The 27,383-nt window shown below is 40.4% G+C and overlaps 1 protein-coding gene across 1 annotated transcript; it reads left to right on the top strand.

The window, feature by feature from the left end:
- The first annotated feature begins 489 nt into the window (after nucleotides 1-489).
- On the top strand, nucleotides 490-26,741 carry slc27a6 (solute carrier family 27 member 6). Its single transcript, XM_042059081.1, has 10 exons — nucleotides 490-1,123; nucleotides 2,543-2,752; nucleotides 5,356-5,514; nucleotides 7,833-7,957; nucleotides 11,040-11,234; nucleotides 15,758-15,848; nucleotides 16,352-16,550; nucleotides 16,801-16,898; nucleotides 17,366-17,496; nucleotides 24,216-26,741. Exons 1-10 carry the CDS (start codon nucleotides 637-639, stop codon nucleotides 24,390-24,392), a joined length of 1,872 nt encoding a protein of 623 aa, XP_041915015.1. The 5' UTR covers nucleotides 490-636; the 3' UTR covers nucleotides 24,393-26,741.
- Nucleotides 26,742-27,383: the final 642 nt, after the last annotated feature.

Genomic DNA, 27,383 nt, shown 5'->3' with positions numbered 1-27,383 from the left:
GTTGAGAAGTTCTTCTCTAAATGTTGCAATTTGAGTAGATAAGATAATATGAGATTAGATAATACGACGAGTCCGATTTATACAAGAGTAGCCTACTGACTCACTTGAAACGCCTACAGGATTCAGGTAGGCTACAGATTTAAGGGATAGAGAGATGACTGTTCTAGTACATAATTCGATTACCCACATGCCACCAAAAATCTGTTTTGCAACGCTGCACCAATTCCTCATAGCCTCATAACTGTGTCTTGAAAGTTCCCGCGAAGTAGCCTAAGGTAGGCCTACATGACAGTTTATCTTTCTATTTAATAGCTATGTAACTGACATAAAGGTGTGGTCTGTTTTCTACACTGTTCCACAGATGTTTTTGCCATAGATAAACCGAAGCATATGAAGGACACGCCCACTACGGAGGTTGGTTGTACAACAAGAGTCACATGACATATTACGTGTGTCATAAATACGAATGACAAGCTCCACGAACTGTATTCTCCACACCACATGTAACGGAGCAGAGTGTTACTGCAAAACATGTTAAAATCGCGATACATTTGATGCCACTGTTTAGTCTTCGGGCGCACTCGACTTGAAACTGCTGTGCAATTTTCTAAGCGTTGTTTAAGTGAAACGGCAGTGATGATCTCTCCAGTGACATGGGTGTCAGCACTGTTGGCGGGTATCTTTTCGGTGCGTATTGCACAAAAAATGCATTTTCCTTACTTTTGGAAAGACTTCTTCTACTTGCTGAAAGTAATCAGATATGGCATTCGCTTGGAAATATACAAACGGACTAAAAGAGTGGTGACAGTCATTGACAGATTTGTTCAACAGGCTGCAGAAATTCCCAACAAGACCTTTCTTATTTATGAAGGAGTCAGTTACACCTATGAAGAGATTGATAAACGAAGCAACAAGGTGGCACAGGTGTTTGCCGAACGGGGAACCGTGAAGAAAGGAGACACTGTTGCGCTGCTGATGAGCAACGAGCCAGATTTCGTGTGTGTCTGGTTTGGATTGAGCAAACTGGGATGTTCTGTGGCTTTCCTCAACATAAACATTAAATCAAGATCCCTGTTGCATTGTTTCAACTGCTGTGGAGCCAAACTTATGGTTGTTGGTGCAGGTAAACATGTGAATCCAAGTTTTACAGATCACAGCTTTGTCATATATGGTTGCACATGTTGTTACAGTAATGTTTTAACATAGTACGAGGTAGGGACAGTTTCCAGGTCTGGGAAGAAGGCACGTGGAGCCAAGAATGACCGATGTTTGTTTATCAGTCGCGCCTGCGCTCCGGCTGTCAGCCCATCATGTCGGCGCCAGAACATACAATAGGGCTAATCGAACATAACTCTCTGAAATAGCCTATGGCAGGTGGACTGTGAATCAGCCTAAATATTAGTGTGTATCCTGTATGATGTCTTTCTCGGTGCGATCCAGCGCAGTTGCGCAACCTCGATATGACCTCCCTTTCTGACCCATTGGCTATGTTATACAAAAGCGAGCTGTAGTCTTTTCGGATTATCAGTGAGTGGTATTCACACTGAAACTGTATTAACATCTAATGGGACTGTATTGTTCCACCAAAACAAATTCACACAGCACATTGCCTGTAGCAAAATCCCTGACGATCAGGATAGCCCACTGTAGTCAACACCGCCATACACACCGCATTCTTTTCTTAGAGGAGCACACGCCCTCTTGACCCAGAAGGAGATGGGTTTTCCTCCAGAAATTATCTAATTTCCTACTTCACGTGGGGAACGAACCTGTAGTCATGGTTGCAAATCACGTTTGTCTTGGTGATGGGGAAGAGCATTCTGAAAAGTCCATAAACTCACAGTTTTATGTGGAGAATTGAGAGAATACATTGCTGGAGGACTTGTGTAATTATCAAACATGTAATGATTAAAATGTTAAATTTGACAGCTTCATGAACATGACTAACTGATGTTATAGGTTTTTCATGATTGTGTTTTTCGAAGAAGACTCCTTCATTCATACAAGTCTACACTGAATCAGATTGTGTCCTCTGGGTAGGCCTACCTACCATTGCCTCTGGGATTTCATCCTTAATATTTGTTTATGATATGTCATGGCAACAGAATAGGGTTATTTAGACATCTCTTGGTTAAACCATGCCAGTTGGCTCCTAAGAACTATTCAAAGTAGAATCACATTTATAACAGAAGGGTTGTGGTGCATGGCAGAAAAGCTGTGTGGTGCGTCTGATCTAGACCTATTGTGTCTCTCTGCAGGTAGATGTATTGGAAATGGCAGCATGCATATTGCACACACTTCTTCCAGTGGTGTATGTCTTAATACACATTAGAATGTTTAAAAGCAACCAGTGTCAGATAAGTTTATGCAGGCATTACACAATTAAAGACAATTGAGCATGCTTTACATAGATATGGACATGTGGACATATGGATAAATAGAAAGGTTCTCGCATTATAGTGATGTTTTGTTGATGCAGGTGCCAAACTACAAACCTAAAACACCTCTCCTCTCCTTGTCTTTCTCTGAATCTTTACTTCAGACTTGTTGGACACCTTGGAGGACATTCTGCCCAACCTCCAAGAGGACAGCATCTCAGTATGGGCCATGAAGAAGAAAACGGCCTATCCTGGGGTCAACACCCTCATGGACAAGATGGAGGAGGCCTCGGACAAACCTGTCCCAGCTAAGCTTCGGGGTATCACTTGCCTCAAAACGCCAAACCTCTACATCTTCACTTCAGGGACAACCGGTATGTCAATTGCTCCTATTCTTCATCTATGTATCATAATACTTAATTAAACAGATACTTAAACAGATCACATCATGAACAGTTCTAATTCCTGAAACAACGAGCCCCTTTGATTTGTCCTCAACTTGGTCCTTGGTGAAGGAAGTAAACGTATTTCTATAATTACATATAAGCATACGGTTTTTGATTATAATGGTTGGAAAATTCCTACAATTTGGAACTGTTCGAATCTACGATTGGAGCTGGTTTTCAGGAAGTGTATAGCCAATTTCTGGCTATAGAAGTATATCAAATGACAAAGTGTAGATTGATTTAAAAACTTTTCTCAAACTCTCAGCTAGTCCTGGTTTAGAGGTATGATCTTAGAGGCCAGAATGATGGCAAAATGGCAGATAGACCAGGATCCCCTTGATGTCAGAGCTATTTAATTTCTTATCTGCACAATGTAGACAAAGACAGTTATAACATTTTCTGTTGATCTGTGAGTAAATAGGTAATATTTCCAATATATGTTGAACACATTTAGAGCTCATTTAGTATGACAAGGTATCACACTTGAAGTTGTCCCAGTGTGAAAAATCCTATTTGTATTGACTCTTGATTGTTTTCATATCTCAACTGTAATACTCCTTTAACACTCCCATAACAGATCCCATGGTTCTTATCACTGAGTCTAAATATGTCATTAGAATGAAATGTAATGCAAAACAAAGTACTCTGTGTACTGCAGCAGGTGCAGAAATCCACAAATCATACACTAGATAGCTAGTACAGTAGGTCTGCCAACCATAATAATTATTACAAGTTGCACAATGTACTTAATGAACAGGGCTTCTAGGAACAGTTGAAATTGGGACCAAGCAACCAAAGCTGTTTTGTACCTACCAATGGAATGACCTACCAAGCTCTACCAGAGTAGGGGCATTGTCCCTCTCTATCTTAAAGAAGCTCTTGAAGACCCAACTCTTCCTCCTCTCTGAACGCATCTAGCAACCCAACACACCTAACCAGTGGTTAAAGTGAGATTTGGCAGGTGGGGGAACCCTAAAATCCAGTTTCGGTGCAACGAGGAAAAATTACTCACCGTTGGACAACATATTGAGTATTGTGGTGTAGCAGTACTTTTTGGACAAGAATTGCTAGCTTCTTGGTCACCTCTGTACACGCGAACAATTAACTCACTTTTATTTTAACAATATCATCGCACTATATTGTTGGTATGAATGAATATATTTATTATTTATTTATCTAAGGTGGCGGAACTGCGTTCCTCCCTGTTCCCCCCCACTTTAACCCCTGCACCTAACGTGCATTTACCATACACTTCCTTTCTTACCTTCTTCTACTTCCTTCCACTTCTACCACTTCATCTCCATCTCCTTGACTACACTTGGACTAGTACTTAAACTCCTGCACTCGCATGCTCTAGTCTTGTGGCGTTTGTATGGTAGTATGTACTGTTACCTTTAATGTCTCCTTTGCAATGTACCGTACTCTGTTATTCCTGCATTTTATAAGTCACTTTGGATAAAGCGCCTGCTAAATGAATAAATGTAAATGTAATCATCATTATCATTTGGTACACTGAGCTTGAATTGCAAAGGGCAAACAGTGGTAAATTGTGGTGTGTGTGTGTGTGTGAGAGAGAGAGAGAGAGAGAGAGAGAGAGAGACAGACTAGAGAGAGAGTTATTTGCATGTAAGCATGTACACGTAGAACGCGTCTGCTAATATTCTCAGGGGAGGTGACAACATAATTTATGAAAGAATAACAGCACAGCTTCTTTGTGATCTTGCAATTCATTCCACTTCCGTTCGCCCAATTGAATGATGCTGTGTCATCAATTGACTGGCAGCCTTTTAAGCCTTATGCCATGCTGTGCAGACCTTACGTCATGCTGTTATTGATTTGGCCTGATATCGTCCATTGTGGATCAAGTGAGAAAGGGCAGTTGGCACCAGAGGGCTTAGGCCACATTTAAAAGGTTCTTGCACCAGTGGACTTATATGGAGATATTGGAGATATTTTCTGTTAGTCTGTTTTTATTCTGTTATTTGAATGTCTTACATAAATGTGTAGTAACTTCAGTTAGTTGGTTGATGGTGTAGTGGTGTTTAGTGGCCTAATTACATTTTAATTCACAAAATTACAAATTGATAATTGAATAATTTACCAGCAAACTTACCAGAAAAGACTTGTCAGAACACACTTGACAGTGATGGATTAACCCTAATTTATTTGCCCATGCACGTCTGATAACACCACTGAATGAGTCATGTCAGAATCAGAAACAGTTTAATTTGCCGTTTTAGCTCTCAGCATTATTAAGTGAGTCAGTGCACAAGGAATTTGTCTCAGGCCGATGATGTTGCTGAAGCATATTGTTCAATATACAAAACAACGTATCAGACCATATACAACATAGACAATAAACAGTTAATAAATGTTAATAAATGTTAGTAAATGAGGGAGCCTTTGTGCTGGTTTCAGTGATGTCACTTACAGCTGCTCTGAGTCATGTCTGTGCGTGCCCCATTAAGTTTTGCTCTCATTTAAATGTGTCACTGCCATTTGTGTGTGTTTTGTTTGCCTTGCTGTCTCAGGGCTGCCCAAAGCGGCTGTGATCACACACCTGCAGTCACTGAAAGCAGCAGCGGGCTTCTGGGCGTACGGTGGCACCAGCGATGACGTGATCTACACGCCCCTGCCCCTCTACCACAGTGCTGCCTCCCTGGTTGGCATCGGAGGGACTATCGAAATGGGTATGCACTACAATAACTATAATAACTATAATAATAACTAACAATAACTAATAATTACCCAATAACTTACCCTCATGAGATTTGCTTCTTTAATGGCTGCGCTAACTACAACTACACAATCAGACCGAATTTAGATGAACGCTTCAGTGCACGACAGTGCAGTAAATGTTAGTACACACAAAGTAAAAACAAAAGATTAGAGTCTGTGTATTTCTGAGAAAGATTGGAGCAAAAGGTGGGTACAGGAATTTTATACAGCCATGAATGGGTTAAGTTTCGATTGGAATCCATCAGAAAAGAAGGAAATTGAAAACTGAGCTGATGCCAAATTGAATGATCTAAATGCTGTAAATGCTGCTGTATTCATTGTGACTGTGAACCTTGAATGCACATAATGTATTCTGGGAATATAAGCTATAGATCGAAACCAGGGCCCTCTATTTTCACAGTCATTGTACATTCAGAAGTGCTTGATTATGCACTGGTCCAAATTCCTCATCACAATTTCACCTCATTTAGACATGTCAGACATTTATTTTTTAAACTGGAGGGCTTTTGTGTTGTGAAATTATTGCTGAATTAGTGTCTCACTGATAATTGCTCACACCAGTCACAGAGCACAAGTTTCTAGGCAACCGAGCGAGGCTTCTGTCGAGGGAGTCCCACAGGTGCTTGTGAAAGAGATGGAAGTACCCGCATCTAAGATGTGTTAACTGCTGTTAACATGAATGAAACGCCAATGCAATTACATATTGAAAATAATAAAAAAGCAAGTGAAAACACATTTTTTTAAAGTATGTTTCCTGTTGATTGATTCCTGCCACACAAAAATGTCTTAACTAAATTAAACAGTTTGGCATAGTTGTACTGAAAAGCACCTCTTGATAATTGACCATACGTGAAACGTTACAAGAATTCTTTACTTATGAAGTGTTGATCTAGAGAAGCGACCTTACAGTGAACTCCCCAGATCAACATCAAAACCAACTCAAACTCAGATTGCTTCGCAAAATCAACACTACCACTAGATGTATTTGTACAGTACTGTACATGAACTATGACTCGGGCTACATAATATCCTTTCAAAGTGTCCTTGCATTCTCAAAAAACTTCTCACCGCAGGTCTGAAGGAGGAAAAAGAGCTGAGCATGACCTGAGAGGCAGTTGATACAGAGAGAGAGGCGCGGCGTTCAAGTCCTCTCTGTCCTAGTTAAGCTGAGAGCGTTCAGTCTGTGGGACTCTCAGGGTCCAAACTGTGGGGTTTTGTCCCCAACTCTGCTCAGTAAGCCGACAGTGCGTTTGACCCAGGCACTGCTGGAGAAGAAAGAAGTATTTCTTTCATAGGAATGACCGCGATTCATTGGCCGGATGGACGCTGATGTAATGTTTGCATTCAGATGATGAGGTGCTGAAGCGAAGTGAAATACTGTGCAGTCAGAAATCACACTTTACATTTGCACTTTTTTAAAGAAAATGTTTGGAACTTTTCAAGAGCAGACCCACTAATCACTATAATAGATTGCAGCCATTTGTTAAGGTTACAGAGGAAGTTGTATAAAGGTTAGAACTGTGACAACAGTATTCAGCACTTCACATCTGGAACCTCATCACCTAAGAGTTACAGAAAACGAGTCACTTGAATAGCAAGGAACATCATCTTTTCCAGAAATCAAAGAGTTTCTCTGTTAGCCCTCAAAAGTGTTTACCTCTAAAAAGAACACATTGACAACTTCTTGGCATGATATGAGAGACACCAAACGTGTCTTTATTATATTAGAAGTGGCGCTATAAAACAAATACTGTATTTCCAGTCTTTAATTCTGATTGGCTGAGCTGCGTTTGCAAACATTCTAATCACATATTGTGACCGTACTCCTCAACAGGCTAACCACTCCTTTGAGGGTTGGTCAGTACCATAAGAAGGGAGTCTCATGGTGATTCTTGGCAAGGTATACCACCCTAGAGTTAGAAAACAAGTGATAGCATTGAATTGGTAGTAGCTTTTTGTATGTTATCACCCTGTTTATATCTATTTAATGCTTATGCAGGGATATATTACAGGTAAATATGTAATCACATATTTTCTAATTCTAGGGTTGTATACCTTGTCAAAAGTCACTATGAGACTTACAGTATTTTGCTTGAATGGTACCGATTGACCAAAATTAGGGGGTCTGGTTCAACGAATAATTGCAGGAAGATATCTCATCGAGACATTATAGCAGTCCATTGTTCATGGCTGGTATGATCCCATTTTGACTACTCTGAAGTATTAGAAAGTCTAATCTAGAATCTTTGTTACCCATGTCATTCCACAGGTGCTACATGTGTCCTGAAGAAGAAGTTCTCCGCCTCACAGTTCTGGAATGACTGCAAGAAACATAACGTAACCATCTTCCAGTACATCGGAGAGCTCTGTAGATATCTGTGCAACCAGCCCAAGGTAACTAGCACGTTCCGTCAGCTGTCATTGTTCCAAGTTGTTCATCTCTCCTTTCACAATATGATGTACACCAAACATACACACTGACCCATGACACAATGAATAAACAATACATACACCTAGTATGAGATAGTAACATAATGATGGATAAAGCGGGCAGAAGAGACACTGTAGCACTGTAGCTTTCTACACTGAGCAAGAGCCTAAAGTCATGACGAAGCAGTGTTATGAGTTGTGACTTGTGATGAGGAGACCCAAAGCTTCCAGTGACTACCCTAATGTCATCTGAAGCCAGTTAATGGTCTAATAGCAGCAGTTCACAAATCCAATCTGTCCTGCCTCTTGTGCTGAGATCAGAAGCCCAATTGATGAAACGCATGAAGTCCTGACCAACTTACGGCACAAAGCAGCTTTGTGGGTTTGTCATCGTTCCGCCGTTGTATCGGTCGAAAAAAAAAAAGAATGTGTTCCAACCCCGAGAGAACTCACAGAACCTTCTGGTGATTATGTAAATTCTGTGCTGCCGTGCTTTTGGTCAGGGTCTTCTCTGGGAGGAAGTGGACTTTGGAAACATTGTGGTTGATTGTGTTGCATTTTCATGGTTGAGGGACAGTGAGTGGGATTGTGTGTGGGTGTGTGTGTGTGTGTGTGGGTGTGTGTGTGCTTGCCAGGCTTCTCAGTGTCTTGTTTTCTCTGGGCATCGGGGGACCGAGCCTTGTCCAGTCAGGGAACTGAACAAGTGCAGTGGCCTCAAAGCGGTCTTTGTTCCTGTCCCTCTCTCTCTATCGTCACTACAGCCACCACACACACACACACACACACACACACACACACACACACACACACACACACACACACACACAGACATCCTCCCCCACCGCCCACCAGTGCACTGTAGTGGCCGGCAGGATGGCAGTGGCTGACTCCATAGGGTTGCCATGATGACCACATAACACACGCACACGCACACACACACACAGGCATGTACGCACGCAGGCATGGTGCCATGTCATCAGACACATTCAGGTATTTGTAGATGGACAATCACATGCTCCACAGTAGGGGTGCACTGACCAGTCAGACAAACATGCTGGGTCACTCATGCTGCTAGACACACACACACACACACACACACACACACACACACACACACACACACACACACACACACACACACATACACACACACACACAAATACACTAATACACTAATATACTAATACAGCTGGTCTTATACTCAAGCACAAGTATGCACCTACTTACACTCAATACAATAAACACACAACAGTTGTGTGTGTCAAATGTGTCATCAATGCATGTGTTACTTCCAAACAGACATACTAAACAACAAATATGCAGCTTCATACAAACAGGGTCCACACAGTCAAGTCAGGGATGCCAAAACAAAAACTCACAGCCTCACAACCATGCCCTTACACAATCTTGTACTTGGCAACGGGGCCTTAATGGCCGTAAGTGTTAGAATGCCATGTTAGGCACAGTGTTTTAGATCAGAACGTAGCGTTAGAATGCCATGTTAGGCACAGTGTTTTAGATCAGAACGTAGCGTTAGAATGGCATGTAGACAGGCACAGTCTTTCAGACTAATTTTATTATGTGGCTAACTTCCTGCATGTGAACACAAAGGTGTTGATGAATGGTGGAGAATGCGGGTCAACCAGTAAAGACGGTGGACACTCCCCAGTAGATTCCTCAGGTTGTATCTGACTGACAGGCTTCCTTTGTCATCACACACACACACACACACACACACTTCACAGTAGTGACATGACAAACCCAAAGCCCTGCCTATGGAGTAACTAGGAAATTAATGAGTGAAACCGGTATGATGGTATGTCTGTCAGCAGGTTTGCTAAACTGTGGTGGTCACACCTTTGACTTTGATTTTCATATCAGCATTAAGCAGAGGTGAAATGGTTCTAAGAGAGGGTGACGATCTGTTATCATTAGCAAAATTCTTGACGAGTTATCTTCATGCTTTAAAAATAAGTGCAGTTTGCTTTGATTAGGTTAGTTGATTTTGGTGAGTTATTATGTTGTTTTGAAATCAATACATTGATTACAGTCTTATCAATACATGTGCATTGTTGGAATGCGAGATTATATTTGTTCATTATCTTTTACATGGATTTAGAATTATAACTTTCTGTAACAGTTATATGTTAATGTTTCTTGACAGACACTTTTGTCCAAAGCGACTATGAATTAACACTAAATTATCATATAGAAAGCAAGTCTTAACAATAACCATAAGTAACTGTGAATCTTTAAAGATTGTATCAGCGATAGCAGGGTAACGTCACTTCTGTTGACGTTCAAACAAAACAGAGAGCTAGCTCGCTGCTCCCTCCCCCTCCCTCCCGTGCAATTGAAACTCTCCTAAACTCTCCTAAACGCGCATCTCGTCGGTGATTGGTTGGAACACTATTTATTTTGGTTTTGAGTGGTTGGTAGAACTGTTGCGGTCTATTGTTTTTGTGTACAGATCTTGGAGCATAGGCTGCCTTTCAGAGACACACTTTTTTGACAGCTTGCTTATGGGGCGGCTGCGGGCAGCTAGCGGATTGTGAGGAAAGATTAGATGAATGTAATTACTTATGTTTTGGGCCAGTAATCGCTGATACAACCTTTAAAGAGAATTAGGTATGGTAAGGTAAATAGAGCCTTTAAACATTTCCTGGAAATCCAAAAACTATGACAGGAACAACATTCAACCAGCCAGGAATCACAGACAACAAGGGTCTCCACTGTGACCTCATAGTGTTAATTGAAGGCCGACACACAGAAGCTCATTACAGGGCTGCGATGGTCGAGAGGGGGAATAAAGCTGGATTATTCTCAAAATATACCAAAATACACGTGAACATTAGGTGTGTATGTATGTGTGTGTGTGTGTGTGTGTGTGTGTGTGTGTGTGTGTGTGTGTGTGTGTGTATGTGTGTGTGTGTGTGTGTGTGTGTGTGTATGTGTGTGTGTGTGGTGTATGTGTGTGTGTGTGGAGTGTGTGTGGAGAGTGTGTGTGTCCATTTGTTTATGCGTGTTTATGTGTTTGTGTGTGCAGGGAGAGAATGACAAGCAGCACAAAGTGCACATGGGTGTTGGGAATGGCCTCCGACAGGACGTGTGGCGCGAGTTCCACCGGCGCTTCGGCGAGATCCGCATGTGCGAGCTCTATGGCTCCACCGAGGGCAACCTCTGCTTCATGAACCACATCGGCAAGATCGGCGCAGTTGGACGCTCCAACTTCTTCTATAAGGTCAGTACCCTGGGCCCGGGGTCCAGTGAGCAGTACGCTATTCTCTGTGCTCTGTCTGGAGAGGTCTGTGGTCACTAAATGCCCTTCTGGTTGTTTATGAGTTACTTGTTTGCTTGGTTGGTCCAGACAGTCACCAGCCAAGTGGCCAAGCAAAGTGTTTGGATGCGAAATCCATGTTTTCTTTTTTTTGCAAATTTCAACCTGAGTGAATATTGTTGCATTCTGCATGTATATTAAGCCCAACTAGCACACAAGGCTTCCCTTCTTATGCAAGGCTGTCCTTCTTGTGGCTGTTTGCTATGTACTATTCATTTCCCCCCACAAACAGCAACTATTTGCTGAGAGAAAGAATGACTGCATTGTAGCTTTCTGGCCTTGAATGACCTCTAGGAATTGCATCACATGCTAGACTGGTAAAGTAAGTTTGTTTGTTGGCCTTTGTTTACAAAACAAATGCATGCAATTTGCTTTTAGTTAGCTTTTTTTTGGTTTACAATTTTTTTTAAATAGTCTGACATTTGGCTTCATTGTGAATATCATATATTTTGTTGCCTGACATCGTCAGAGTCCAGCTTTTTCACATACAGTATGTGTGATTTTGATTATGTATAACGGGCATGTTAACACTAATCTGGTGTCTAAACACATTCTCCTTTGACCTTTGACCTTAATCCATCTTTGCATACCATTTGTAGCCCTCATCCTCACCCTCACCACAATGTTTGGGTGTTTTATAAGGATCCACCGATATATCGGCCTTATTGACTGATATTTACCGATGTCAGTTCTGCACAAGATAAATGTTATGCTATGAAGGCCTGAAAGACTTGAAAATGGTTCAGTTATTTTTGGTCATTGCTTATCATTCTCTCCCTGCACACACAAACACATAAACACACATAAACAAATGGACACACACACTCCACACACACTCCACACACACACACACACACACACAGACACACACAGACACACACAGACACACACAGACACACACACACACACACACACAAACACACACACACACACACACACACACACACACACACACACACACACACACACACACACATACACACACACACCTAATGTTCACGTGTATTTTGGTATATTTTGAGAACAATCCAGCTTTATTCCCCCTCTTTACAAGAGTTTGCTTCAGTTGTCCATTGGTTTGGAAAATAAGTGGCGAGAATACTGTCAATTTCAATGCTAATGTAATGTTTATTGTTGTAAGTCGCTTTGGATAAAAGCATTTGTAAAGTAAACATAAGCATGAAAGTAAAACAAACAGATTATAAAATTAAATGGAGAACATCAACTTCAACTCGAATTGCTTCACAGCTCAGCAAATTTGTTGCAAAGGACACAAGTTCATGTGGGTTGAGACTAAAGCTCAATTGTAGTGGATGGCATGCAAATTAATGTAAGCTTTTTTTATCTATAAAAACAGTTTTATTATTATAATTTTTTCAGTTCGAATTTGTTTTGGAAATTGTAGGAATTTGTTTTGGAAATTCAATCACACTTTGGTGACTTTTTTTACAGTCCTTTAAAACTAGCCGGGTTGAAGTTGGCCCAAGCTTTTTGTACGAGCGTGAAGGCGTGAGAGACTTACACCTGTGTGTCAAGTGATTCTGTTCCAGCAAAAATAGCCCGCAGGTTCCTGAAAGATCCAGATCCCCCAGCAGGCCATGTTATCATTACTGTGTGTAAGGGAAGACCTTTGTGTGTAAGGGAAGACCTCTCAGGGGGACCCAGAGAGAGTATAGAGAGTTTGACGGTGGCCTGTGGAATTGACACAGATGACTCAGTGTGAGTGGCCTGGATCATCCCCAGATCATCATCTGGCTGTCTTATAATGGTTCAAGTTGTTAAGGAGCGCCTCAGGTCTATAATGGTCCCAGTTAGCCGAAAGCTGTTTGAATGAATTCAATACATTTCTGTGTAAAACATATTTTATGTGGGTATAGGCAGACCTAAGTGCCCAGTAAAGTCAATAGTAGTGAATCTGGTGATCTAACAGCTGACCTTACATATGCAGCTTCACAAACTTTACATTACACTACTACACTTGTGTCAATTATATGTATTAGTATAGCTGTTAGCATGCTGATTTTTGCTTGTCAAAGGTAAGTCCATTTAGGTGTGGACCTAAATGAACTTTATCTGTTCTCTACAGTACAAAAGTACAGAATATGTAGATGTACGTAAAGTAGTTGTTTGCAGAGTGTATAAAGGGCTTTTTTCTATGGTACACATCCAGTCACAGTGATGCCTTATCTCCCCTCTATGGTTGCGTGCCCAGCAGTAGCATTTCTCTAGACTCGGCTGTCCATTGTGGAGAAGGTCTGGTCACATAAAACATGATTAGGGCGTTCTTGTTCTCCATGCTGTCAGTCCTAAGAGGCTGTTGTAAGAGCATTGCGGAGGATTATCTTAGATAAGAATGCTACCTTAAGTTATTTATAGCAATACATGTTATTATCAGGACATGGGATATGACTTTACCTGTCATTTTAATGAAAGTATAGTGTCCTGCAGCAGAGCAATTACACAATTAAAGCAATTATACTTGAGATGTTTTTTGGTGGGAGCTTGAATGGCTTTAGTTTAGTCTAAGTGTAATGACTCAGATGCTATTAACACACTAAGACAGTGAGACTTAATCACTTAAGGATCTCCGTCTGGTCAACAGGGCAGAAGTTCATTGTAGTTCCATGTCATGCAGTTTCATGTCATGCTCAAAACGTGTTTTGTAACTATTTAGTACTTCATCTATATATAATGTCTTTAACTTCACCTTGGGACAGGTTTTTGAAACTAATGTTTAAACATACCTGCATTAAAGGAACATGCCAACTTTTTGGCAAATATGCTTATTTATATAAAAAAGCATCCCAAATAAGCTTTCATTTACAGTAAATGATGTTTTAATTACCAGTGCTACCACTAGAGTCTTGTGAGGAATGCCTCCGACCACTGGTGTGGAAGTAAATAAGAAAGTAAGACCTACAGGTATGTGACCCTATAACTGACCCTATGTGGGGGCAGATAGTGGCACAGAAGGGTGGTGAATCAGGGGCATAATTCCACCATATACCCCTAATGAGAAAAAAGGTAAACTAAAAATGTCCTCAGTTCTGCTGGAAAAAAGATTTATACTGTCAGACTACAATGACCCACCCTCTCCGGTGCAAGGAATGGTTAGCTCTGAAAATGAGCATTACAGTGTATTTTGGGAACATTGCCTGAACAACCTACCAATAAATCTACATAGGAATTATGTTGAGCTACACACTTCATTCTGTGGCAGAAAGGAAAGATTATGTCTGATCTGTACTTTTTTAGTTCTCCACAAGCTTAAACGTATGTGCCTAATTTCCTAACTTTTCCTAACTTTCCTAACTCCTTGAAAAGAGTTCCTGGAGATTTGTGTGCTAGATAATCTCAGATTTGTTTTCGAGCTAAAGGGTTTTAGTCACAAGGAGAAAGGTCAGGTTTTTTCATTTTTGACACAAGGGAGTGCATGCCGACACTCTCGCTTACAGTAAATGAAAGTCTCTTTGATTTGGTTATGTACTGTAAGTGTACACTGTAAGCTTGGTTGTGTGTGTGTGTGTGTGTGTGTGTGTGTGTGTGTGTGTGTGTGTGTGTATAGTTGTAGTGAGTGTGTAGTATCACTTTGAAATTCTAGTTATTCGAAGAGTAGGCCTCTACTCCTAAACAGAGAAACGGCATCCAGGGACTGAAGGTTTGCAGGCCCAGCTTTCCTTTTTTTTGCTCCTAAGCAGAGCTAAATCTTATTTATGATTCCTGGAATTGGATATGTACATGTGCTGCTATCAGACTCCTGTTTGTAACCATCTGTTGCTCCCTGCACCCAACACACTGAAAACCAATATGGCGAGAATCCCGAAGCAACACATACCATTCATCCCACAAATGTTTTTTTCTGCACTCCACTACTATGTTCGCCAGTGTTTGTTTCTTGAGATGGAGGAGTTGGCTTGTAGTGAAATTTTAGTAGCGTTAGTGTGGTCAGTGACACCTTCACATCTGGTGTTTATTTATACTCTTTGCATGCTTTTAAGTGAAACCCTGTTCACTTCCTATCAAGTTAACATGCTCCTCCAGCTAATGTAATTTAAAAAGCTTTTTTAAAAGGTTATTTTTGTTGCTGGTTGGGTTTGTTTGTTTGTTTTTTGGTCATAAGTTATGTCATTGTTTTGTTCATGTGACTCTGCTCATGCCGCAGGAATGAGTAACCTGATTAAGTGCTTGAACCCATGAGACTCACCCAGAATTGACTCAGGTGTTTATGACGAGATAGTAACAACATACCCACGATGTCCCCACAGAATAACATTCACTATTCACTATGCACCCACATAGTTAGATACTTACAGCCCCATAGCATTGTTGCTTGCTGCAGCTCTTTGAGGGTTGAGGGGTTGACCTCTGAATGACTTACTTCTGTCAAACTGACATGAGTCTACATGCTGTCCTCCCTCCCACTCTAGCTTCTGTTTAAGTATGTGCTGGTGAGATACGACATGGTGAGAGACGAACCAGTGAGGAACAAGCAAGGCTTCTGTGAACCAGTCAGGAGAGGTGAGGATGCGCTCCTTTGAACCCACTGGGAAAACATAATGCCCATCCTGTCTTGTGGTGTTTGCAGAGTAGTAATCCTAAAACCTCTTTTTGTGATGTAGCTTGAATAGTAACTCATTTGTAAGTTCTCATTTGTAAGTTGCTTTGGATAAAAGTGTCAGCTGAATGCATAAATGGTAAATAATGATTAAATTATCTAAATTGTCCTGCAAGTTGCAAAGTGTTTGATTAGCTATAATGGCTATCTGTGTCTTTTCTCTTGACAATGCACTTGATTTCATTTTAGAGTTAACTCTGCATAATGATTTTTATTTGAGTCTACATTAGTGAATGGCAGTGTTATGATTGCAAAATCTGCTCCTCAGAAACTACATTAAATTGTACACATATGGCTGAAAAGTGTTGCTCTTTAGCACATAGTGTTCCTTAGGTCAGTACTCTGGATGAAATGTTTGTTTGTGGATCCCGTGGACTCATACGCCGCCACATTGACGTTTATTTAGGTGAATCGGGACTGCTGCTGTCCAAGATAAGCCCCCAAAGTCCATTTTTCGGCTACGCTGGCAGTAAACAGCTGACGGAGAAGAAGATTCTGAGGGACGTGTTTGCGAAAGGGGATGCCTACTTCAACACAGGGGACCTCATGGCTGAGGACGATGAGGACTTCATCTCTTTCAAGGACAGAGTTGGGGACACCTTCAGGTAAAAGAACCAAAATGTTCCCTCAGTACTTCCCTAGTGATAACAGTTTTTGATTTGCTGTTGATTGTTTTTGTGGAGCTTTTGTTGTTGTTTTTTTGTGAGGATAATTAAACTTACAGTACCTGCACACGTAACGTTATTAAACGTAATCTGCACTTGGACCACCATCTCCTCACGGGACTAGTAGGGCATGTTTGCACAGTAACTTGTATTTTATTTTTATGTGTGGTAAGTTGATGTTTGTTTTCAGGTGGAAGGGTGAAAACGTGGCCACAACAGAGGTGACGGAGATCCTCGGACTGGTGGACTTTATTCAGGAGGCCAATGTGTACGGGGTGGAGGTTCCAGGTACTGTATGTTCTGATGGCATCAGCATCAAATATTTGTCAAAAGTCAATGTCCTCTCAAGAGCCTGCTAATATTTACATTTCAGGTCTCCTGCGGGATATTCCAAGTACGTGACAAATCTGGTGAAGTCAACTCAGAGTAAGAGGTATACCCCCTAATAAAAGAGACCTACTGTATGGTTTTAATCTCCAAGCAAAAGAAAATCAATAGGACTCTTCTATTAGGAGGTTCACCACTAACTCTGAGTTATCTTAACCAGGTTTGTCACTAAACCGTGTGCTTGGAATAATCCCCAGTTCTTGCCATTAGATAGATAGATAGATACTTTATTGATCCCCAAGGGGAAATTCAATACATGTACATTAATGTCACATGCGTCACCAGTTACACTATATGGCAAAGACACTTCTCTCTTTGTGATATGGTCGCAACAGGAAATTAAAAGGCACTTTGATTCTTGTCCACAGGAAATGAGGGAAAAGCAGGAATGGCTGCCATCATTGTAAGACCTGACTTCAAGTTTGATGGAAAGAAGCTGTTCGACCATGCAGTCAGGGACCTGCCAACCTATGCACGCCCTCTGTTCATAAGGCTACAGGTATGTGGTGGCCACCACATTTCACTGCCAGACATGTATGGCAGTGAAATTTACACAAGCCAATAACAAGGCCTAATGCCAATTTACACAATAAAAAACACTGAATCAGTGGTTAAAGGATGCAGGCGTGGTGGAGCAGCGGTAATGTCGGCCTGGGTTTGGCCTGGGTTCGGCCTTGGTTTGATTCCCAACTCTTCCGTTGTGTGTCTGTGTCGCTTTAGATAAAAGTCTAACTTTAACTGTGTCATGTGCTGTAATGAAAACACATCGCATGACCATCATGATTTTCTGACAGCCTAGTTCATGTCAGATAAAACAGAAACAGATTGCTAATATAAAGAACATTGTGGTGACAGTCTTTGTTGCACGTGGGAGGAAGGGTTAACAAGTACTGCATTTGTCCAAGGACAGTCCTGCATTTCAGTATTGTTTTTGGCATCCTACTTCATGCCCAGTGAATGTAGGCTACCACATATTGGCATCAAATGTTGTGTTCATCTTTGTCCAGCATGGTCTGATGAATCAGTTAGCCTTCAGTGACCCAAGTCTGCTACAAAAGAAATAATTTACAATTGTCGAGACAAGTATTAAAAAATCAGGCTGCCTAACTGGATCTTAGGTCAGAGATGTTAGTAAGCTGTTAGTAATAGAAAAAACTTTAGTTTTCTGTGGAGCAAGCAGTGTTGCACTTTTCTTTTTTTCTGTTATTTTGAAGTTGTCCTTGCAAAATAGCTGCACCTGCAGTATAATCTATCAAGGTTTGCACTGCAGCCTCCCCTCTACCTACTGAGTAAGGTGTTAGTAGCTTTAAGTGAGCTGTTAGTACACTTTAATTATACAATATGACACAAGTGAAAGTGGTGTGGAAAGTGTGGTTTGGCTGTATAGTAGGTATGAGGTGTTTTTTTTTACTTTGCATAGTGTTTTTAAAGTTACATTTTACAGTGATTTTTCACAAGGGCAGTCATGGTGTTCCCCTTGAAATGTACAGTATTCAAGCAAACACAATGATAGTGAGGCAGAGAAGTAAAGCACCATTTTCTGAGAACTGGTTTTGTAGAAGTTTGCTGAAGTTTTGAAGTTACACCTTGAATGAACGTCTCCATCTTGAACTTCCATTACTCTTACACCACGTCAAGTCACATGAACCCCTAAAGGTGCTAAAGGCATTTTATGTTTGATGGCAAGCTAGCGTGCAGACTTTGAGACATTTGTGTGTACCACTCAGAGGCTACACGAAGGCACCCACCAGCTCTTCCCGTGTCTGGTCTTGCCCACAGATCATGGCGGCTAGCGCTCACAAGGTGGATGACAGATGAACGGTACTGGTGCTTTGCATCTTATGTGGGTTGGATCGGATCCATTGCGGCGTATGAATAAAGTGACGCCTTGAGGCATAGATAAGGCTGAGCCTCTATCCCCAGTGGAGTGTGCGTGCCTCACTTATTGATTTGAAATGCTGGCAATTAGTATCTCCATGCCGAGAGAATGAAAAAATATTTGGGTGTCTGAACGTTTCACTAAATTGAGTTGTTTGGCTGACACTTCACGTAACCTCAACTGGCGAATGGAAGTGTCTGAACTTTTGACATGATTGTGTGGTTTTGTTATGACCTTTCAGCTAACGTCAGAAGGCATGTTTGGGTGTCTGAACTCCAGTTGGTAGGCTGTGACCATCTTGGTAACCTCAATTAATTATGGAACAGACACGCTCAATAATGAGGCCGCGGAATATCTGTGGTTGTCTGACGCACACAGATGTGTCACGGCCCTGCGGGTTTAGTTTTTTTCACCTTATCTTGACCTTGCTCTACCCTTTACCTGTAAAGGGGTCATGTAGAGGTCAATCACTTTGTCTGTGTCTTTCTTACCGGTTCCACCTCTGGCTAACACACTCTATTATCACCTTTATACAGCTGTGCTTGCCGAGGAAGGGACATCATTTATCCCGTAGTTATTTAATTTAATTTGATTTTATTTTCGCACTAAACACTATACCTGGTAAGCCTAGCTATGTTGATGGAATGGGAGCGTGTCTGTTAGCATGGATTGTTTCTTCAAGCTGTACATCTGCAGTGTACAAATTAGCGAAACGATGCGGCTATGGCCTCCATACTCCAACCAGACAGAGATCCCGACTGAAGACACATCAAATCTTCTTCAGCCTGATGTTGTCATATTGGCAACTTCAGGAAAAATAATGTGCCCAAAGCCAAATATTATGTCGGTCTCTAAATTAAATTAACTTACATTAAATTTAACAAATGCAGTAAGAAACATTTACAGTAGCTATGCTGTGCTGTCATTGCTGGAGACAGGTAGTTGCTTCTTAAACTCTTCTGTATGTGCCACAGCGATGGCTTTGAAGCTACCCATTGCTCAAAGAAAAGCATAATAGATCCACTGAGACAACATGGGGCCTATCAGGGAACTCAGGGACAAACCATGCTATGCTAGTTTACTGTCCTGATTCCACTTTCTTATCTGCCACTGGGAGATTTGGTTTAAATCCAAAAAAATAACATCCACCATGTCTGTCTGCTGATAAGTGTTGCCATTCTCCATAATCATTACAATTGGATCGGATCTGGTCAGAGGCCGGTGGTTACCGTAATTTCCCAACTATTACTATTAATTATATACATTGACTGTATACATACATTTCTTCAGCTATGAGGTTAATACACATGCCGGTAATATGGTATTAATATGGTTTTGTTTTTTTAACTTCCATAACACACTGTCCTGCGGCTTATAATGCGGTTAATACACAGGAAATTACTGTACTTAAAGTCCAGATGCATGACCACTGCTTATGACTGATAAGGCGTTCACCATGTGGGTACTAGAAGTAACATTAAGACAAGGTAGCATAGCAGAGTGGATCCTCCATTTTGTTTCAATGTCCGTAACCATCGGTCTGTCTTCTCCTTTCCCACCTGATTTCAGTCATTGTAAATATAATGTTCCTGATTGGCTACATAAGACTTAGCAACTCAAAAGTGCCACTGATGAGTCCGACAGGAAGCATTCCGGTCAAAGGGGGAACACGAGGGGGCACGACGGATGCTGCATCCCAACTCGGAAGGCATTTCCAACCTGAAATTTAGACTTTAAAGTCAGGGTAAATGGAATTTGCTCATACTTGAGTAGGAACTCCAATGTTGAGTTTTGTACTTTTTCTACTAGGGGGTTGGAAAATCTCAACTTCCGAGTTTGTCTGGAATGCAGGATAAGATGCTGTCTCTTGGGGACATTGTTGTTCCACTGTTGCATGAGATTGAGTGTCTTGAAGCACAACAGCATGCCCAGACACAGCAAACATGAGTGCAGAGAAACATCTCAGAAACGGTGTAACCACAAGGCCTAAAGGCTCATGGGGCAGTACTTGTCCCTGACTTTGTGTTGTGTCCTACTTTAAAACACTCGTCATGTCTCGCTCATTCAAACCACCGATGAGGGGGTGATAAGCCGGTCGCACATAAGCACTGACATGAGTGTGCCGCACTCTGCTTTCGAACAATACCATTGCCCTGTATTTATACTCAGGGGCAGTAGAGAAACTGAATGGCATCTCATATGTGGAAGAACACATAACAGAGACATAACAAATCATTCAACACTTGAATGAGCCTGCGGATAACCCAGTATAAGCAAAGTCCTTTTAGGCAAGTCCCTCCACTCGGCGGCCATATTGCTACGCTTTTTAGGCACTCATCGGGCATCCTATTTGGCAGAAATGCACGTGCACAAGGCTTCACGACACCAACCTTGCTCCAGCGGCGAGTTCACAACACATGATTGGCACGATGTCTTCACAACACACCATATTATTGGCTCAGTGTATTCACATCACATGATTGGCTCATTATATTCACATGTCGACGTTTTGCCGAGGAAGGGGTGGGATATGTGTAGACAACGGCCATATTGGCGTTACAAACTAACCCCATGCTTTTCTATGAAGGATTTTTTGAGTGCTGTGTCTCCTTAGAAAGTCTCTGGTATAAGTCATACCAGAGTGGGGCCTGTGTCTCTGCAGTTGACTTTAGTGATGGTGAATCTCTGTTGGTGAAGTGATGTGCAAAGCTTCACAGTAGTGCTACGCATATACATTTGCAGTATACACACTGCTAAATCTGAATTGTGTAACTTCCTTCTGTAAACACCTTATTAGATTTTCTTTTGCTTCTGTAACTTTGTAGGTCCATATTAAAAGCACATGACTCTTTTTATGAAGAACATATTTTGAACTAAATCAATAAGTAAATATGGCTGGAATTGGCCTTTTAAAAGGCCCTGGTAGATATTGCATACATGCAGATCCGGTAACTGCGTTGCACCCAACCTCTCTGGTGACTGATTGATAGAAAATACAATGAAGAGTACTTAGTTATGGTTAGGGTTATGGTTATGCTTTTGTCCAAAGCGACATACAAATACAAAACAATATAATAGTTACATTTTAACAGGGAACAAATTAAGATGTTGGTCAGCCTATAATAAGGAGAATAGCAATAATAAACAACCATGTCAATTCAATCAATAGCCTAATGACATAAACAATGAAAAAAGGAGAAATAGCAATAATAAACAATAATGTGCGTTCAATCAATAATATAATAACAATAACAATAGCATGGTAAGACTACATTATGGAGAATATCAATAATAAACAACAATGTCAAATTAATCAACAGCCTAATGAAAATAAAACAATACCATACAAACCATAACACATAAGTACCTAATGATGAACTAAGTGCATGTTGAACAGATATGTCTTTAGACCCCTTTTAAAAGACCCAAAACTATCACAGGAACGGAGAGCACTGGGCAACTCATTCCACCAACATGGAACCACTGAGGAAAAAAGTCTTGAATTTGAATTTAGTGTTTATGACTGGATGACACAACAGACGCTCTTCAGAAGATCGCAGTGGGTGGGGGGTGTACGTCTTGATCATTGCATTAAAATAACAAGGAGCAAATCCAGTCAAGGTCCTATAGGCCAAAATGAGAGATTTAAATTTAATTCTGGCTACTATAGGGAGCCAATGGATAGTAACTAGGAGAGGAGTTATGTGTCCTCTTTGGCTGATTGAAGACCAGGCGTGCTGCATAGTCCAGCTTGGTGATGACCATGGCCTGAACAAGAAGTTGTAGAATCTTGTGTCAGATAAGATCTGATCTTCCTTAAGTTGTAAAGGATAAACCTACATGATTTTGCAATTGAAGCTACATGCTCAGAGTAATCATCGGTCATCAATTACAATGCCCAAGTTGCGTGCCGATCTAGTTGGGGTCAGTGAAGTTAAGTCAAGCTATATGTTAATCTGTTGCTTAACAGAAGTATCATCACCATCACCATTCAATTTACCCTTACTTAACAGAAGTTTGTATGCCATAAATGTTGGCATGTATGTTGTCATTCACACTTTTCACATTTTATTAATCTCTTGATTTGATTTACTTGACTGTTTGCCCAACTTCTAAAAGTATCTACAATCACTTTGGCTTGTGTGCTTCAAGTTATGCAAAAAAAAAAAAACGTGTATCATGTATTTTATACAACAGTGCCCTCTGTTGGTCATTTTGTGTAGTGGCACAGGTTAGTTTTACAGAGTATAAAAATATGTTTCTGTTTGTTATTTCAACTATGGCAGACTACAAGCAAGCTTTCATTACCACCACATGACACGATATGCGCAACGCAATTTGTTAATAGTGACATGCACAAACTAATGTTAATTTAATTAACTGGGCAAAACATTTAGCTAATTGAATACCTCGCTACACAAATGCACCAGTGGCACAGACAAGGAACTTCTCAGTACATGAATTTGTTTAAAGTGATACCCTCATGTCTCATTTAAAGTAAGCCTCTCTCATGTCTGCTTTATTGAACCATGTGATGATGAATTATCAATATTGGTATCACCCTCTGTTCTCTCTGTGATTTCAGCAGCATGTTAGCCAAGCGCACTTGCCCCAAGTTTGTTAAAGCATTCATAAATTCAAATGATTTTTGGGTTTTGTGCCATCAGTGTGGAAAGCCAGCAATTGTTGGAGTTTGTTGTGGCATTCTGATGATGGTGAATGATAAATATCTGTGGAGCTCATTTGCCAACAAGAACACAGGGTCTGCATGCCAAAATTACTGCAGAGCTCATATGCCAATTTGATCATGAGTCCCTCACACTAAACGCTGACTGGGCTCACTCGCCGATTTGACCATGAGGCCCACACATCAGTCTAACCTCTGGGCCTATGCACTGTTTTGGGCATTGGAGCCTGCATGTACATTATTTGTCAGTCAGTCTAAAATAACTTTTTATGCAGTCATGCATTGAGTTATGTTGTGTAAAATAAAAAGCTTTTGGCAAACACAAGGCCCTCACTGATCTAGACTCCACAGGGATATTGGCTAAGCATTGTACTGCCCACTGCTGGTTGTAGTATGTAGTGGCTGTGCAGATTGTTTCTGGTATTTTCTTTCCAGATGTATCACTTCAAAGCCTTCCACAATACTTAATTTATTGTTTTTTACCCATTTACTGTATCCCACTTAAGACAGTAAAAGACTATATAGGAGCAGGCATGCCTCAAAATCTTATATATTTCATATTTCTAAATCCTAATTTTATTTTACAAGAGATCAAGAATGTTTTCCTTTCCTCTCTAAACTAGTATTGTGTGAATGTGTTTGTGGTCTGTAGGAGTCTATGGAGATGACGGGCACCTTCAAGCAGCAGAAATTTCAACTGGTGGCAAGTGGATTCAACCCTTCCACAATAACAGACCCTCTGTACTTCCTGGACTACTCGCAGAAATGCTACGGCCCACTGACCACCTCGGCCTACGAATCCATTCTGGGAGGCCAGTGTAAGCTATAGCTGCACTGGCTCACTCTACAAACAAACAAACAAAAGAACAAACAAAATGGCTGCAATCCCGAACGATAAGATGACCAATCGCGGTGTGACAGAAGAGAAACCTTTTGTGGGTTGCCAGGCTCATTTAGTCCTCTTGTATATTTCATGGGAGTCAAACGCAACCTTTTGAATCAAATCCATTTGTGAATAATGAATGGCACCATTTTCTTTGTGTTTGCGCCTCGCCCTGGTCCAGAATCACTCAATAATGAATTAGAGACGCTAAGAGGGTCACTGTGGCTCTCACTGACCTCCGCCAAAAACGTCAAGAGATTAGACGAGCGGTCAGTGACGAGGCAATCAACCAAGAGCCACACGGGGGGCTTAGCAATGTAACGCAACTGACAGGTGTCCGGTTCCTCCATGTCGAGATTCTTTTGTCCAGGTAAGATAACCACACGTCTGGCTGATGTCCCCTGGCCGATCCTTTAGAGTGTCTGTCACTGCTACCCTCTCACTTCTGGCTGTTGTAAGTGCTGTTTTAAAAAACAGACCATAATAAGAAGAGTGATTAAAAACCAAGTTTAAAAAAAAAAAAAAAAAAAGTTTACATGTATAGCTTTGTAATTGTTTGGTCAAATTTGACAAGTTTGTGATTCTGCTGTACTGGGAGAAAATATTCCAATATGCTTGATCATCTATGTCAAGATAAACTTAACATGCTTTGTGTTGAACTTCTCAGAAGACTGTTGTAATTAATCAAACAATTAAATTAAATGGAAACACAATGCAGTTATAGTTTATAGTAGAGCTACAAAAATATTAAGCATTGCACAATGCTGAAATGTTATCCAGATGGTCATCCCAATTCGCCATAATGTTACAATGGAGGAGTTGTTTAAAGCCTTTTTTGGAAGTAATGCACATGATGGTACTGTACTGTTAACATGCCATACAACTTCAGTAACAACATTACCAGATAAAGCAAAGTATTTGTATTTGTGACCTAGAGATGGTTCGGTTATATTTTGTTCTGTGAAAATCAGATATGTTGCAATACTACTGGAGATAGTGCCTTTAGATTTTTTTTTTTAAAATAAATACTGTAGCTATCATAGCTACAGTATTTACAGTATATGTAATGTAACGCTTTTGTCCTTGCACAATGACTATAGCTCTTGAATCTTATCAAGAATATGACCTCCTCACCACTCCAGTGTCAACTGTATTATAAGTAGTGGTTTCTTTAAAAGCTTTGGGAGTCGAGATTCAAGTTCTGCAAAGCACCTGTGTCTTCCTAGAATGACCATTCTTATATAATTTATCTAGTCCTACACAAAACAACAAACACATTTCCTCCTTATTTCCTGACTTTTGTTTACACTTCATTAAACTTAAGAACATATTGTTAGATATATTGTCAGCCAATATTGTCTTTTGTTTTGTGTATTTCACTGGATCTTGTTATGATATGTTTGGTCTCAGGAAGGAGGGAATAGATAGAGAGATTTTAAAGAATGCACAATTGGATTCAAGTTGCTGTTTACAGCTTGCAGAGATGCTGATTTGACATTTCTAAGGGGTCTGTAACTTGTGCTGATAGGTATCCCTCATCAGCATTACCTTTGTGATGTATTTTTAATCATGGCTGATTTTGTTAATTTAATGCAGGGTTTTTTTTTTATCTTTAATTGGTGAAATATTTTAAATGCACTGGGCATTTGGATTCTTTTAACGAGTTAAATGTCTTTTATGTTAAATAGATGTTTTATTACAAGTTTAATATGGGAGTGATTGTGCCTAGTTTATAGTCATAAAGACAGCCTTTTGTCATGTTGTCTTTTAGGTGTAAATGTGATTTCACCAATTCCATCAAACACATATATTCTCAGTTATACACATTTTTTGTCCAGCATCAGACTATTTGTAAAACATAAAATATGTTTTAATACATGCCATTAAACACTATTTGGAATAAGTCTGTTAGTATGTTACGTCATTTATCACAGGTTTTGTCATTTTAAAATTTGGGGGCGACAGCTTTCCATATTATTTGTCTATGCGAATTCAAACAATACATTTCTGTTTTTCATTATCACTGGTTTCTTATGAGAATATTTTTTGTGACACCCTTGAATGTGTTAAAGGGAAAAGAATGTCAACAAACTTGTCTTACTTACGACTCATTTCAAATGATGTGTATAGTGTGTTGGATTGGATGCTACAGATCATTCTGTATTCATGTGTCATCCTCATTTTTTAAGATGTCCAATTTTCCAGCAATGATAAAAAACTACTGTTATTACAGAATGGCAACTCTAATCATAACATGCACTGTATAAAGTTGAGTCATTAAAAGAAAGAAAAATCTTTTTGTCCTCCAGTGTGTGAGTTCTCTCTGTAACAGAATGCAATACTACATCTGTAAACCCAGCAACAAGCAGCTGTGTTACACAACAACCTGGGCCTATCCAGGTTCTTACTGTTACAGTAAAGGCTTAGGCTACACCAAAACACAAAAAAGGGAAGGATTACAGGATATCAGTATTGAAAAGGTTGCTTTGTCCTTCAAAATGTAAGCCAACATTTCATGCACTTTGATTCAAATTTCCACTATTCCATGTAATCTTTTCTGGATATGTGATATTAGTAATCCATGTTGATAAAATGCAAGTTGCTGAAGTCGTGTGCTTGCATAACATAAGAAGATCCCCAGCAATTACAGATATAATATTGATCATCACATTAAAAAGGCAAATAGGCCTACTCGCTCTTATAGTCTTCAGTCAGTAAAATGCATGGTAAACACCGCAGTAAATTATATAGGCCTGTGCAATGTCAATATGTATTTCTTCATTGGACAGTTGGTGGTGTGAAGGCTACAGAAGTAACAAAACTGATCTACTCATGTTTCACATCAGGTCTACACGGTTAGCCTATTTATTCACCATTGTACAACATTAATTTTGTTGATGTTAATTTTGAATTCAATAATTAATAGGCTATCAGTGC

Source organism: Alosa sapidissima, chromosome 13 (assembly GCF_018492685.1).
Source record: "Alosa sapidissima isolate fAloSap1 chromosome 13, fAloSap1.pri, whole genome shotgun sequence".
NCBI lineage: Eukaryota > Metazoa > Chordata > Actinopteri > Clupeiformes > Clupeidae > Alosa > Alosa sapidissima.
Note: the sequence above shows the minus strand (reverse complement) of the source record. Positions and strands in the feature narration are given on the sequence as shown.

Bases quoted from the DNA above. Each gene is read 5' to 3' on its own strand.
- slc27a6 (XM_042059081.1), top strand. From the start codon at position 637: ATGATCTCTCCAGTGACATGGGTGTCAGCACTGTTGGCGGGTATCTTT. The intron at 2,753-5,355 runs GTATGTCAATTG...TTGCTGTCTCAG, and splicing joins CTTCACTTCAGGGACAACCG to GGCTGCCCAAAGCGGCTGTG. The intron at 16,899-17,365 runs GTACTGTATGTT...TCTTGTCCACAG, and splicing joins GTACGGGGTGGAGGTTCCAG to GAAATGAGGGAAAAGCAGGA.